The 15,548-nt window shown below is 47.9% G+C and overlaps 1 protein-coding gene across 1 annotated transcript; it reads right to left on the reverse strand.

Moving 5' to 3' along the window:
• Positions 1 to 1,117: 1,117 nt before the first annotated feature.
• On the reverse strand, positions 1,118 to 12,886 carry SYNC (syncoilin, intermediate filament protein). The gene is made up of 4 exons (XM_037499763.1): positions 12,834 to 12,886; positions 6,748 to 8,404; positions 1,364 to 1,488; positions 1,118 to 1,211 (listed from the first exon to the last, which is right to left on the reverse strand). The coding sequence occupies exons 1-4, from the start codon at positions 12,884 to 12,886 to the stop codon at positions 1,118 to 1,120; spliced, it is 1,929 nt and encodes a 642-aa protein (XP_037355660.1).
• Between the last annotated feature and the right edge of the window lie 2,662 nt (positions 12,887 to 15,548).

The raw sequence follows: 15,548 nt of genomic DNA on the forward strand, positions 1-15,548 counted from the left end.
ATTTCTCTGCATTGAGATCAGTACTGCAGTCTATGAAATAGTATCCAACTAAGAGCAGACTGGTGCTGTTCTGCCTCCAGCCAGGCCTAGAATCTTTTTAAAACAGGTCAGCCAATACTTGTAACTTTCCCGAGGAACTGCTTGCCAATTCCCTGGCACTCCCTTCTCTATTTGGAAAAAAAAGTATGTGGTATTTAGTGATCCTTTGTTAAGAAGGTTTTTTTGTTGTTTCTGGGTTACATATTCGGCCATACATTTCTAAACAGCCCCTGTAAGGTTGAGAGAAAAAAGAATAAGTTCATACTTTCTGTTACTTGAAATAACAAAGCATAAAGTTTAACACTCAATTTCAAGTTTGTTAGTGCATTCTATGTTGGGGAAGAAATAGAGTCTGATTTGCATATAATGAGGAATGACTTTCCCAAATAGTAAGTATAAAATAAGTTAAGCCTACATAAACAGTGATAGAAAGTCCTAGCAAGTGAAGAAATGTTTCAATTAACAGTTATTTGTGAATTTATATCCAAGATGTAAGACTGACTAGGAAATTAATAAAAATTTATTATTGTCTATAACTTGTCTAGTATATAACTTGACACAGACCTTTGTATTCCTAGTTTTCCTTATCTAAGAGAATATAGGACTTAAAGAATATGAGAACATATTGGTATATAAAGTTAATGGGCCAAGTGTGTTTCTTAATTCACATAAGTTATACCCCATTCCTTGGCCTATAAACACCACCCTCCAGTATTTTTTAAATTATGGTTATAGATTAATTTAGCCTTCGCCTCCTTTGCCAGTCTGAGGTAGCATAACTGCCTTGTCTGCTATTCCAAGAAAACTATGAAGAACAAATGGGGTGGGGAAGGGTGAGGAAAGTAAGGAATGCACAGGGCTTAGATGTTTCATCCTGTTTACAGAATTCCTGGTGATAACTAGGACATATTTTGAGTCCCAGAAATTGAAGCATTCTAAATGAATCCCGAATGCTTGGAGATGTGTTATTCCGTAAATGACTTCTTTGCCATTAGACTTGTTATTTGTTACACACTTAATATTTTTTTAAGGCATTAGTATTGTTAGGAAAGCAATAACAATGCAAACAACACTCTTGTTACCCACAAAGATCACCTTGAGATGGTGTCTCAATTCCACCTGCCTGAGGAGTGGGATCTTTAGCCTGTTCCGGGCTCTTGGGTAGTTTAGCCCTTTAAGAAAAGAGAGCCATTTTCCATCTGTCCATGGATGAACATAATTGTTTGCCAAGACATCTTTGTCGCTGTTAAATGAGCACTATCTACCCTCCCTACCACCCCCTCAGCCGGTGTTAGGTGAGATTTGGGTAGCAACCAAAACTGACTTATAAGTTGCAAGCTCTTCAGCAAGGCTGATCCTTAGCTGCTCCATCTCTTTGTTCTTCTGTTCCTGGAGTTGCACCCCACTTTTTAATTGCCTCTGTCGTTCTTCCATTTCTTCCAGCTGTTCCTATATGAGAGGGGCCAAGAACATTTCTAATGAGACAGTGAAAGCTTGACTTGTCTATTATCTATAAAGTACTTTTCTTGTACATTTTAAACCTTGATAGCAGTATTGAGATTAAGAAGCAGATTCTAAGAGGTTGTTTTGACCAAATGACATTGCTTTTGAAAGGAGGCTTATCTGTTAATCACAGCTTAATAGAATGCTGGAAAAGGTGGGCAGGGACTTAGGGACCTTTAGTTTCAGAGTTTTAAAGTGTTAGGGGATGCTATTCATCTAGTTAAAATTCTTGCTCTTTGTGCAGGTTTGTTTCTGTTACGATAGTTTTTATAATGTCCTAAGAAACCAAGTCTTTGAGGAAGCAATATTTTTTTTTCTTTTATTTATTTTTTTTTAATAGAGGCATGTTTTTATTTATTTGTTTGTTTTGTTTATACATGCACTGGGTACAGTCAGAAGCGCGGGAGGGTGAGAGAATTCACCAGAGCGGGGAGCAGAGCAGGCAGAAGGACCAAAGTACACTGCTGAGGGGAGCAGCGGGCGGCAGGAGAGGTCTGCACGCCATGTGGGACCCTCCTCCGGTGGCCGGGGAGCAGCCGGGGATCGAACCGGCGCCGCAGAGGCCGCGGGCAGCTTCGCAACCCAGCGCTCAACCGCTGCGCCACCGGGGAAGCCCTGAGGAAGCAATATTAAATATTAATAGAATTCTAGGAGAGTTCAGTTTATAGAAGTTCATAGAAGATTGAGGAAAACAATATAAATACAGTTTTGTATTTTAATCTTCTTGAAGTCAGATAATCTCCACTTAGTATTTACCATAACGTCATATGTAAATTGTCTCTGCCTGAAGAGTGAGGTAAGGAAGATGCCAGCAATCAGTCTCTGGCTGGCATGGATCCTTTGGAAGTCGGAATTGGGAAAGGGAGGGTTGAAGTTGGAAGGTCTATTTTAAAGGGGCAATGACTTCACCTTGGATTTTGAAGAATAACTAGATAGGAATCCAGTTTGGGTACATGCTATTATTAGAAGGCTCTAAATAATTTGTTCTCTGAGTCATCCTCGATATACCTGTGGCACATCAGTCTACAGTGTTTGATTCTCTTGCCGAATTTCAACTTGAATAAAGTGTCAAAGGGCCTTTTTTTAGTGCCTAGCTCTAGCAGCACACACAGAGGTAGGTGAGCTTTACCTAAGAGTGTCATCTGAAGGGAAACCTCATCATACATCTGTGTCCCAGTTCCCCAAGCCTCACTTAGCAAGCCTGTTAAATTGGTGAAGCACAAAAGTACATGCTTGGGAAGGCAGTCTGCCCCATCAGTGATAGACTGTCAGGGAGGAGGTATCAGAAGGAAGAGAAAAATTGTTAAGTCACTGGCATTCAGTCTTCATCCTGTGTAGTGCCACTAGATTAACTTTCTATAAACTGCTTTTAATCTTTCAAAGGCTTTCCATTTTCTTTAGTCTGACATTTCAGCATCCCTCTAGTTTCACACCCACCACCCCAATCCCTGCCATAACCTTTATCTAGACCTCCATTACTCATCATGAATGTTTTCCACTAGTCTGCACTGTCCAGTATGGAAGCCACTAGCCATATTTGGCTACTGAGTATTGGAATATGACTAGTACTAACTGAGATGTAAGTGTAAGAAACAGCCAATTGCTAAGACCGCATCGGGGAAAAAAAGCCAAATACCTCAGATGTCGGAATGATATACTTACACATGCTGGGTGAAATATTAATTTCACCTTTTGTATCTGGCTTGCATGGTAACTTCCAGACAGTGCTGCTGTAGGCTCTAGTTTGACCCATACCTCTGCCTTTGCTCCTGCCACTTACGTCGCCTAAATCTACATTCTATTATATATCTTCTTAATTTTTTACCTCCAATTAGGAGGTTCCTGGTTCTTAGCATGCCCAGCATCCTACAAATCATGCCTGCTAATGTGAAGCACCAAGAGCAAGGGTCTCCCTGGTCATCTAGGTGTTGAGTCAGCGCTATCACCACTGTGGCCAGGGAGCTAACCCATATGCACAGCAGACCTCTCCTGTCTCACCCACTGCTCCCTGCAGCAGTGTATTTCAGTAGATCTGGTTCTGTTCCCCATACAGTCCCAGGTGAATCCTCTCACGCCCCTGGACCTCTGGCCTACACCCAGTTCTACATGGGAAAAGAAAAGATAGCAAGCATATCCATATTTCAGCATTAGTCTACCAATGTCAAGCTAAAAACTGACATTCTCAGCAAATTGCTCACCCCACCTCTGCAACCAGTCACCAATTTCTACCAATTTTACCACCCATGTCTCATTTTCTCAGTCTTTAGTCTTTCCAGGCTATTTCAATCAACACTGCCACTTCAGAGTCTATGCCTATATGCCAGGCACTGCTCCACAAATAGTAACTAGTTCATTCCTTGCAATAGCCTTATGGTTACTAATCCCATTTTACATGTGAGGGAACTGAGCCAAAGGTTAAGTCATTTGTCCACAGTTTCCAAGTTAGGAAGTGGTAAAGCCAGGGCTTGACAGTGGCTTAGAGCTCATACCTTTTTTTTTTTTTTTTTAAAGATTTGTTTATTTTTGCATATAAGAGCTAGAGTGTAGGCCAGAGTGTGGGGTGGTGAGAGGATTCACCAGACAGAGTGGGGAGCAGAACAGGCCAGGCAGATGTACTGAATGCACTGCTGAGGGGAGCAGTGGGTGAGACAGAAGAGATCTGCTGTGCCATGTGGGTCAGCTCCCTGGGCTGCAGTGGCTGCCTATAGCTTCATAGTGCTGAGACTTAATCCCTTGCGCCACCAGAGAGGCCCCCAGAACTCATACTCAACTGCTTTATTGCTTTCACATCCATACATTCCTTACTAGTCTTTAAACTTTTCCATGAAACCCCAGGGAAGAGACCAAATTCGAATGCTGTTTTAGATGCTGGCATTTCATTTAAAATTCTGTTTGGAAAAAAGGGTCTGTGGCTGTGAAGAAAACCATTTTTTTAAAACTACTGGCCTAAAAAATATATAATGCCCTTTACAATCTGGTCCCAATTAACCTCTTTAGTCTCACCTCTACTTATATTTCTTACCTAGCCAAGAGCTCACTTCCCATAAGAGTTCTTATACTTTTCTATAACTTCCCTCTGCCTGGAATTATTTTCCCTTAGCCTGTCTAATGAATTTCTTCTTCAAGGCTCTGCTGAAACACCTTATGTTCAATTTATCTGGTATCCTTCCTGGACTGTAATGTGCTTGAGGGCAGGAACCTCTCCATCCTCCATTTCTCCTCTCATGCCAGCACATAATTCACTGTGTGGTACTTAGAAAGTTGAAACTTAGAAAATATTTGTTGAGTTTTGTCAGTCTGCCTTTCTGCTCCCCGCTCTATCTCTGGTGAGTCCTCCCGGGCATCTGGCCTGTACCCTGGTTCTTGTATAAATAAATAAAAATCTTAAAAAAAAAAAAAAGTTTTTGACTGAACAACAAAGATGATGATGATAAAAAGAAAAGTGTACAACAAGAGTGAAGTATACCCTTGAAAAGTAATCAAGTTACCTCCTTAGACCTTGATTCCAACTTTATGGTATAGCAATAGGAGACACTCATCAAAAGTGTTTTTCATGGAAAGATGATCAAATCTGAAATAAATCCAGTATAGTGATGAAAATCACCAAGGAAAATTCTATCTCAGAAAACTATAATTCAAAGAATTCCCTATTTATGGCACCACCAGCCTTGCCTGAATCTCAACATCCTCTGATTTCTTACCTGTCTGACCCATTCATTTAATAATAGATTTATTCTGCATTTGTTCTAGCATTCTCTCCCTTCCTTTTATTCCATTGTCATTGTTTCCTCTTAGCTACAGTAGCTTCCTAATGTCTCCCCAGCAAGGTCTCTGGGTCTCTAGCTCGTTGTATATACACTGCCACTAGTACTTTTTCTGAAGTTAGAGACAATCATGTTACTTCCTGGATTTAAGTACCTCTATTGATGCAACTGACTGACTGAAGTACAAACTCCCTAACTTTGGATTTCAAAGTCTGATATGATCTACTCTGACCTACCTTTATAGTTCAACTCTCAGCTTTGCACCTTTCACATGTAGCCAAGTTACTAATTATGAGTATGTTGAGTTAAATAAAACTACCTCCACCTATTTCTCTTACTTAATGTGGTTATTAGACATTTTTTAAAATTACATAGCTTGTATTCTATTTCTGTTGATTAAAACTGGTCTAGATATTGCCTATACCAGCTCAAATAAGATCTCTTCTTCCATGAAGCTTTGATTTATTCCATGTGACTCTTAACGTGTACCTCTCAAGTTACATGTTATTTCTCCCCTGGATTTTAACATTCATAATTGTAATTATAAATGTAATATTTAAGAATATTTATTTAAAAAAATCAAACCAGTAAGTGCCCTTCCAATAGCTTGTGAACCAACAAAAAGGGTATGGGGTGGGGGAGAGTACATGTATATAGAGTTTAAAATCATTTAGTGTTACGACCAAAGGAATAATGAGTGTTTCAAAAGGGAAGAATACTGCTCTGAAAGGCACCACATTTTGGCCTCACTGCCTGAGCACTTAGCTGATGTGCACGCAGCCTGAGTGGCAGAGATAAGGAAAACACTCCCTAAACTTCAGAAGTTGAGTCTGGGGGGGAGAGGCATAATTGTTTATTCACTTAATATTTATACTCCACTCTGTTCTGAAAAGAGATGAGAACTGGCTCGTCCTTACTCAAAAATAGCATGAATATAAGTGAAATGGTGACAAATGCACCAAAAAGCAAAATGAGGAAGAGATTTATAGATTAAGGTGAAAACTTCAAGACAGATTAGATGAGTGGGATTTGAGGGTGGACTTGGGGGAGGGGAGAGAATGAATCTGCTCTATATAAATCCAAGTGTAAGTCACTGAGAATTGGGAAAGAGCACCAAAATGTTTGGGTCTGGTCAGACCAGGGGTCAAATTACTCTTACTCAGCTTCAGTTGCCTCATCTATTAAAAAAATAATACTTAAAGAACTAATGAGAGGAGCAAATGAGATAATTGGTACAAGCACGCTGTGTGTACAGAGTACAGATGACTCGACCCCTAGCACGGGCCTAAATGAATGAAGTGAATAGTGAGTGAATGGCCCCAAGAATAACTTACTCTTGAGGATATGATCATATCCTCAACCCAAAAACCACTTGACACCAGTCACCATTTCCTTCCCCAGGCTCAAACACCACACTTCCGCTCCTGCCCAGCGGGCCTACCCTGTACTGCTGCACCTCCTCATCACGTTTTTGCCTCACAAGCGTGATCTGGTCCTCCAGGTTTCTGTTTTGCAAGTGGAGCTGCTGGGCCTCTGCCTGCAGTGGTCTTAGAGCCTCCTTCATCTCCTGGATCTCAGCCTGGGTTTTCTGTAGCGCTTTGGCTGCAGCTTCTTTCCTCTCTAGGAGCCGTACCAGCTGAGGTTCATACTCTTCCTCCAGGCCCTGACGGTTCTCTGCCATGAGGTTCTCAAACTGGGCAGAGAGCCGTCGGCTCTCCTGGAGCAAGTGCCCATTGCTCTGACTGGGAGGTGTCTCTAGTTGTTGCTGTAACTGCTCTTTCTGTTTCAGGTAGGTGTCCTTGAGCTGGGCCAGTTCCTCTGACAACTGGGCCGCTCGAGTAGTCAGCACTTCCCGGAAATCGGCAAACTGGGCCACATCCTGCTGGCGGCACTCCAGCTGGTATTGATAAGCCACACATTCCTTTGTCACTTTGAACAGCTTCTGCTTGACCAGCCGGATCTCCTCCCTTAATCCATCCCTCTCTAGCTCTGCTTGGGCCTGCAGTTTGTAGGCAGTCAGGATGTCCTGATGGACTTGCTGCACCTCCTGTAGGGCTGGTTCCCGGAGCAACACCAGCTCGTGGACGAGGTGATCCCGCTCCTCTTCCAGCTGGGACACAGCTTGGATACACTCCTGAAAACGACCCTCGAGCAACTCTAGGTCCTCTATGCTCAGGCTCTCCTCAGTGCTGGGGCTAGGCCCCGTTCTGAGGTTCTCCTCAGGGGTAGTTTCCTCCATGCTCGTGGCCGTCTCTCCCCCATAAACAATCTTCTCTGGGCTTGTGGTCTCTTCTGGCTTCACAGGTTCTTCCACACACTGCTTCTCTGGCTTCACAGTCTCCTCCCCATGCTGTGTCTCCTCCACACACAGTGTCTCCTCTGGCTTCACTGTCTCCTCTGTGTTCTCTGTCTCCCCTGGCTTCATGGTCTCCTCCCCATGCTGTGTCTCCTCTGGCTTCACAGTCTTCTCCCCATGCTGTGTCTCCTCTGGCTTCACGGTCTCCCCACCCTGTGTCTCCTGCTTCACGGTCTCCTCTGCATTCTCTGTCTCCTCTGGCTTCACAGTCTCCTCTACAGACTCCATCTCCTCGCACTTCACAGTCTTCTCCCCATGCTGTGTCTCTTCCACACACAGTGTCTCCTTCAGCTTCCCAGCCTCCTCCACACCCTGTGTCTCCTCCACACACAGTGTCTCCTCTGGCTTCACGGTCTCCTCCCCATGCCGTGTCTTCTCCACACACTGTGTCTCCTCTGGCATCACGGTCTCCTCCCGATGCTGTGTCTTCTCCACAAACTCGATCTCCTCTGGCTTCACAGTCTCCTCCACAAATGGTGTCTCCTCTGGCTTCACGGGTTCTTCCACGTACAGAGCCTCCTCTGGCGGCCTGGTCTCCTCAATAAACAGTGTATCCCCAGGCTTCTCAGTCTCTTCCACATACCATGTCTCATCTAGGTCATCTGTGTCCCCCAGATAGAGAATGTCCTCCAAGTTCAAGTTTCCTTCAAAAGATAGAGTAACTTCAGGGTTGACGGTCCCTGCCTCATTCATGGACTCAGGGTTCTGCTGAAGGAGAGAATCGGCCTCTGCTCGTGTTTCCCTGCAAAAGAAATGATTTAAAGTAAGAGGGCAGCCACAATCCCAGAATGGTGGGTGATAGGAGCCATTAGACCACAAGCCTAGATTACATCAGGTTCTCACTTCTCAGAGGGCATGGGTCTGCTCCCTCCTTTCCATTGATCTGTCCCCGTAGAGCCCATTGCTTAGCTCCCCTGATGATATGCCCACAATGCCAATGTCTTGTCTCTGCTTACCCTAAGGACAGGAAATGCACACCCGAGCCACCACTATTTGTTCCCATGGCCACGAGAAAATTCTACTATTGAGGTAAGCCTTTGCTGCAATTTTTACCTAGATTTGGTTCTTTCTAGAATCTAACTTATTTTTTATGTAAGTTCTTTATTTTTTTTAAGATTTCTTTTTTTTTAAAGATTTATTTATGCATATAAGAACTGGGGTGCAGGCCAGAGGTGTGGGCGGTGAAAGGATTCACCAGAGACAGAGTGGGAAACAGAACAGGCAGATTGCCTGAAATACACTGCTGAGGGGAGCAGCGGGCAAGACAGGAGAGGTCTGTTGTGCCATGTGGATTGCTCCCTGGCTGGGGATCAAACTTGTGCTACAGCAGCTGTGGACAGCTTCATAGGTTGCGTCTTAACCTCTTGCGCCACCAGAGAGGCCCTAAGATTTATTTATTTATGCATACAAGAACTGGTATATAGGCCAGAGGTACAGAGGGTGAGAGGATTCACCAGAGACAGAGTGGGGAGCAGAACAGATGGATCTACTTAAATGTACTGCTGAGGGGAGCAGTGGAGGAGGCAGGAGAGGTCTGCTGTACCATGTGGGGGATCGAACTTGTGCTGCAGAGGATAGGGATAGCTTGATAGCTCTGTCTTTAACTCCTGTGCCACCAGGGAGGCCCTCATCTTTCCTGTTTCAAATGTGTCTTACCTACCTTGGATCTCTGGGCAATTCCTTGGCAACATAAAATACTGTGTAAATCATGATAAATTACGGGCCTCCCCTGATGGCACAGTGGTTGAGCACTGGGCTGTGAAGCTGCCCGCAGCCTCTGCAGCGCTGGTTTGATCCCAGGCCACCGGCGAGGGTCCCACATGGTGTGCAGACCTCTCCTGTTGCGCCCACTGCTCCCCTCAGCAGTGTATTTCGTCACTCTGCCTGTTCTGTTCCCCACTCTGGCTCTGGTGAATCCTCTCACCCTCCCGCACTTCTGACTGTACCCAGTGCTTGTATAAATAAATAAATAAATAAATAAATCTTTAAAAAAAAAAAATCATGATAAATTACATTTACCGAGGTTTTGTATATACCGGCCCCTATTCTAAATACTCACACTTATCAACTCATTTTATCCTCATAATTCTATGAGGTAGTTATATGTATTTTCCCCATTTTACAGGTCAGGAAGCTGAGACTAAGTAATTTGCTCAAGCCTACTTGTGTCCAGGTGTTAAGCTCTATATCTTAACTCCAAATTCCCAACAAAGATTATTATTTTTAAAGATTTATTTATTTATGTGTACAAGAACTGGGGTGTAAGCCAGAGGTACAGGGGTGAGAGGATTCACCAGAGAGAGTGGGGAGCAGAACAGGCAGACTGACTGAAATAAACTGCTGAGGGGAGCAGCAGGCGAGACAGGAGAGGTCTGCTGCATCATGTGGATTGCTCCCTGGTGGGCTGGGATCGAACTTGTGCTGCAGTGGCTGCGATAGCTTGATAGTGCTGTCTTTAATCCCTGAGCCACCAGGGAGGCCCCATAGATTATTTCTATTCTAAATTATTTTGTACTCTGTCCTCCTCCCTAATATCCAAGAAACCCTGGCTTCCCTTTCTTCATCTCATGGTGACCCTCTGGAAAGCGGCCTCATGTAACCCAGCATCTACACCAAAAAAAGTTTGAAGACAACTTCAGTAATCATCTAGTGGGTTCATGTCACTTTACTAGAAAGGAACTACTTTCTGATATGGTTACCTGATGTTGCTTGGCACCTCAAACTCAACTGCCCCCTAATCATCCTCCCCCAGCTTGTATCTGTATTCTCCAGCTCAGAGAAACACATCACCATACACCAGGTTGCCTAAGCAAAGAATTTTCAGACCACTTTCCCTCTCTTCCCCTGTATAGTCAGCCGAAAACTGACCTTTGTATCTCAGAAAAACATGTCCATCCCACTGCCAGGGCCCTAGTCCAAGGCATCTGTTACCTGCATTTCTGTACCAGCCTTCCAATACACCATCTCCTCCTCCTTCCTCCTCAGCCCAGTCTATTCTCTAGCTACAGCTGCTGGCTTGTTACAACACCAAGTAAGGCATCTTTCTTCACTTCACCCACAGGGAACCAACGGCTTCATATAGATTCAAGGCCTTTGAAGACGTGGCCCCAACATACCTTTTTAGCCTCATCTCACAGTAGGCCCCGGTGCTTGACAATCCAAAACATATGGTAACTTTATATACCTCCTGTTCCTAGCCCACAGTGTCTAGCAGATCCAGCTGAGAAAATACAGGTCAGTGTACCCCTGACTAGAGAACAGCCTTGTGCTGCCAGAGGCAGAGCTCCTGGCGGCAGGAAGGATGCACCTGCTCGGTGAGCCAGAGTCCCTCTTGATACTCAGCAGAGCCCCTGCTTTCCCAGCAGACAACCCGCACATCGTGCTCCTGCGAGCTCCCCACTCTGCTGTCACCTAACTGCCCCGGCAGTAGTCTAAGCCTTTTATTTTTTGTTTTAAAATTGTTTTTAGTTGATGGAACATTGATGTATTATATTGCATAAGTTTCAGGTGTACAGCTTTATACTTCGGCAGCTGTCCTAAGCATTTTCCATGAAGGCTTATCTATATTGTGCTCCCTTACTATCCTCATTTCATAGACGAGGAAACCCACGTACAAACAGAGGTTCCGTAATTCCTAAGTGATGCATCCTGGACTAGTGGACAGTGTAGCCTCAGAGTGGGAGCTCCTATTTGCTGGTCTCCTCTTAGGGTACCCACGAGATCTACAAGCAGAAAATGACCTTGGCATGTACAGCAGAGCTTGGTACATGGCATCCAAAATATATTTCTATTTACCTGAAAAATTTCTATTTATCCTTCAAGTCCTTCCCAAACCTCATCTCCTTGGTGAAGTATTTTCCAGAAAACCTGCAGTCTTGTGTTCTCCCAGCTCTTGGTGTGCACCTCACCTTCACACGAGGTGCTATGCAAGACAGAAGTGTGAGGTCTGTCTGCCCTGACAGGGGGTTTCCTCGGAACAAGTATAGTTATTCTCTCCAGATCGCAGGGTGGGGCTCTGGGGATGGCAGGCAGAACCCGACTGGGATCCAAGGAGGAAACGCCCAAGGTCGAGTGGCAAAGCTGGAAGTAGAACTCAGGCCTCCTGACTTCAGGCTCTGTCACCACACACGGTGTTGCCTCAGCCACCCCAGCCGCAGTGCCAGGTCTCTGCGAGATGCTGCCCTCACACAGTTGCCTCTCCTGAAGGAGCTGGGGGGAAAGTAAATTATGGGAGGCCGAGGGGCAAGAGAGGCAGCTCAATTGTGACTCCTGCCCACAGGCTCCTGAGCCCCTGCAGCCTGCCTCTGCCACTCTGTCCTTGTCCCCAGAGGACTCCAGTCACTCCCAACTCCTCCTCAGGACTGTGGCTGCGGGTGTCTGTGACACAGTGCAGGCCTGAGCTGGTGTGTGTCTGGCCCTGTAGGTGAGTGTAAGACTCTGCTCAGCTGGGTGCCACATGTGACAGTGAAGGGGTGTGGGGTGTGTTATTTGCACCTCCACCTCTTGGTATATTGAGAAGTCCCAGGGCCACAGTGACTTGGGACTGAAATACTCCCCCCTCACCCCAAGCCGGTCAGCCACAGGTCCCTTCCCTTAACCAGTGGTTAAGGTGACAGTGTGGAGGGATGGGAGTGGGCCTCTGCTCAGGGCCCTGCCAAGCCCAGGCCCTCCTGCTGGTCATGGACAGTTGCCCTCCCCCACCCAGCCCAGACCCAGGCAGGAGAGAACAGGCTGCCTGAACAGACTCTTAACTCCAACCTGGCACAAGTCCAGCTTGCACCAAGTGTCTTCCCCTCAGACAATTCAGCAACTGGAGGCCTCCATCTCCACTTGACATTTGGGGTGAGGAATGAAAGAAAACTAGGGGCATCTTTGGCCATTATGGGCCAAATGGCATTTGACTATTGATGCCCGCTAGTCTGAAAGGGTTAATGCTCCCACAGGCCGGGGACTGAGGGGGGATATTATAAAAAGTCACAGACAAACGGAGGTGGCAGCACCCTGGGTCTTCAGCTCCCCGATTTCCCTCCGCCTGGTGGCTCCGCCCGGTGCCCCACCCCGAGACAGGACCACTGCCCCCAGCCCGGCGAAAGGTGCTCGCGGTGGGGGAAGGGAACCATCCCGCACCCCCTCCCCAAGGGGGAGGCGACACGGGCCCTGGACCGTCCTACCTCGCGGCCTGGGCGGCGCCGTCCCCGCCGCGCCGGGGCTCCGGGCTGGCCATGGCTGCGCGACCCGGGCTCGGCGGCCGCGTTATTAATAGCCAGCCCCGCGGGCCGCCCGCCGCGCCCGCCGCACCGCCAGCTGCAGCCGACACCGGATCCCGCGGCCCGGGCCGGGCGCGCCCACTTGGCCCGGCTCCTGCCCGCGGGAGGAGGGAGCGGTGCGCGGCCCGGGGCGGGGAGAGCCGCCCCTCCCGGGACCTGCCGGCGGGGGTGGGGTGCTCGCGGGCGTCTCCCAAACCCGCTGGCCGAGAGCTTCCCGAACCTTCTTTCTTTCCACCTTTCCCCCCAGGGCGCCAGCTCCGGGGGCGGGGGTGTGAGTGGAGGCCGGGTGGGGGGGAGGCTCTGCAGCCGCAGGAGGGCACGTCCTCCCCCACTGCCCTCTCCCCGGGGGGGGGGGGGGAGGCGGCTGTTGGGGGGACTGGAAGAGGGACTCAGCATCGCCCGCCCGGCAAGAGTCGGGGTGTGCTGACCGCGCTCGGCGCCCGGGATCCCCACCCGCGCCGTGGGGGGAGCGCGGCCCGCAGCTGTCGCGAAGGTGGGGGAGGGGGATGAAGGCCGCACCTTGCGCGTCGGGGACGCTGCGAGCCCGGGAGCTGGTCCTGGGTTAGGGAAGGACGTGGGAGGGACTCAGGCCCAGGAGACTGGGTCCACGTTCAACTCCGCTCCGTGCCTCCACTCGGGAGGTGTCCTGGGGTCTCACTGCCACCTGTCATCCCGCCCGAGGCACGCCCCTCCCCCACGGCTTTAGCCACCAGGGCCAGACTTCAGAGCTGAAAGTTGGGGCTCGAGGGGCGCCTGCCCAGATCTGGGCCTCGGCACTTTCCCTTCTGATGTCTTTCCCCGCTTAGCTTTCTGTCTGGGAAGTTCTTTGACTCCATCCCAGAAGAATGCGGTGCATCTCACGAGTCAGGGGCTTGGTGTGTGCTTAATCAGAGGCCTGGTGAGTCGGGGTGGGGGCAGGGTCACCCTTTCACCCTACTAGATATGTGTGGGTTGTGTGTTGTGATCAGTGTGCCCACTGTCAGCTGTATGTATGTGCCCCTCGGCAGGTTGTGGAGGGGGACAATGTGGGATTGTGTGCCGGCGCAGTCCTGTGTGATGGCTGTGGATTGCATATCTGTGTGTGGGCATGCGGATGTATGATTGTACAATTGTGGGAGCAATTGTGTGTGCTGATCATTTGGTCTGGAGAGTGTCTGTGTGGCCACCAGTTGGGACCCTACATGTGTGTGGTCCTGTGTGGGATTGTGTGCCTATGAGTGGTCTTGGGTGAGATTGTGTGCTTGTGAGTGACTGGGGGCTGCTGGTAAGTGTGAGTGTGGTTGTGGGGCTCATAAGCAGACATTTCACTATGGAGGGTCCTCTGTGACAGGGCCTGACCTTGTGTTCATTAATCCATGTATCTTAGTGTGCTGCCTGAGGCTGTGTATTTATATCTCTCTGTCTAAACAAGGGGGTGCGAGATTAACACCCAGGGCAGCCCAATACACCCTTGTAAGGTATACGGGAGAAAAAGTCGGGTTTTGGAGGCTGCTGGTTATTTTCTGACTTACCCCTGAAATATTCCAGGGGAGGAGGTTGGCAAAGCCTCAGCTGCTGGTCATTTGACAGCTGCTGCCAGTCAGAGGGGAGCTGAGGGAGGAAGGGCCAGGGACTGCCAGCAGCACTGTTTGCTGTGGGTGCTAGGCAACAGGCAACAAGGGTGGCATTAAGAAGGTGGCATCCAATCCCCCAAACCTCCAATCCCCCAAGCCAGGAGCTGATCCTGGGAGTCCCCAAGATTGACTTCCTTAGCCCCTCTTAACTTCCCCCTAAGGCCTTTAGGCTGAAACAGGCCCCCGCAGTGCCAGAAACTCTCCCATCTCTAAGCCTTTCTTCTTACTGTTTCCTCTGCCTAGAACACCCTTCCCAGATCTTCACCTCCTAGTTTCTATTCTTCCTCAGGTCTCAGCTTACATGTCTCATAGGTGTCCTCAGAAAGCCTTCCCTGATGTGTCCCCATCCTCATAACGTCCACACATTTACTGTTTACCCCTTCATCTTTATTTTCTGTACAGAGCTTATCACAATCTACAAATCTAGTTTACTCTCACTTCTTCCTTTCTTCTCCCACTAGAATAGAAGCCCCACAAGGGCAGGGACTGTGTGTCTTGTTCACTGCTGCGTCCACAGGACTTGGCATGTCATAGGATCTCAAAAACAATTGTTAAACGATTGAATGAAGGATGGCCCTACCAAGGCCAGTTCAGACATTTAATGCCTGTTTTTTTTTTTTTAAAGATTTATTTATTTATGCATACAAGAACTAGGGTACAGGCTAGAGGTGTGGGGAGGGGGCGGTGAGAGGATTCACCAGAGACAGAGTGGGGAGCAGAACAGGTGGATCTACTGAAATACACTGCTGAGGGGAGCAGTGGGCAAGTCAGGAGAGGTCTGTTGTACCATGTGGGTAGCTCCCTGGCTGGGGATCTAACTCATGCTGCAGTGACTGTGGACAGCTTCACAGGTTGTATCTTAACCCCTTGCGCCACCAGGGAGGCCCCTCTTTTAAAAAAAAAACATCTATCTATGCATACAAGAACTGGGTACAGGCCAGAGGTGTGGGGGGTGAGAGGATTCACCAGAGACAGAGTGGGAAACAAAACAGGCAGATTGACCGAA

This window comes from Talpa occidentalis, unplaced genomic scaffold (genome assembly GCF_014898055.3).
Source record: "Talpa occidentalis isolate TD23 unplaced genomic scaffold, MPIMG_talOcc4v2.1 talOcc4.9, whole genome shotgun sequence".
In the NCBI taxonomy this organism is placed as follows: Eukaryota; Metazoa; Chordata; class Mammalia; order Eulipotyphla; family Talpidae; genus Talpa; species Talpa occidentalis.

What these genes read in the sequence shown, in the direction of transcription:
- SYNC (XM_037499763.1), bottom strand. Translation starts at nt 12,886, where the DNA reads ATGGCCAGCCCGGAGCCCCGGCGCGGCGGGGACGGCGCCGCCCAGGCC. An exon ending in GGCGCCGCCCAGGCCGCGAG is followed by an intron (nt 8,405 to 12,833) that starts GTAGGACGGTCC and finishes TTTCTTTTGCAG; the next exon opens with GGAAACACGAGCAGAGGCCG. An exon ending in GAAGAGCTTGCAACTTATAA is followed by an intron (nt 1,212 to 1,363) that starts GTCAGTTTTGGT and finishes CTTTTCTTAAAG; the next exon opens with GGCTAAACTACCCAAGAGCC.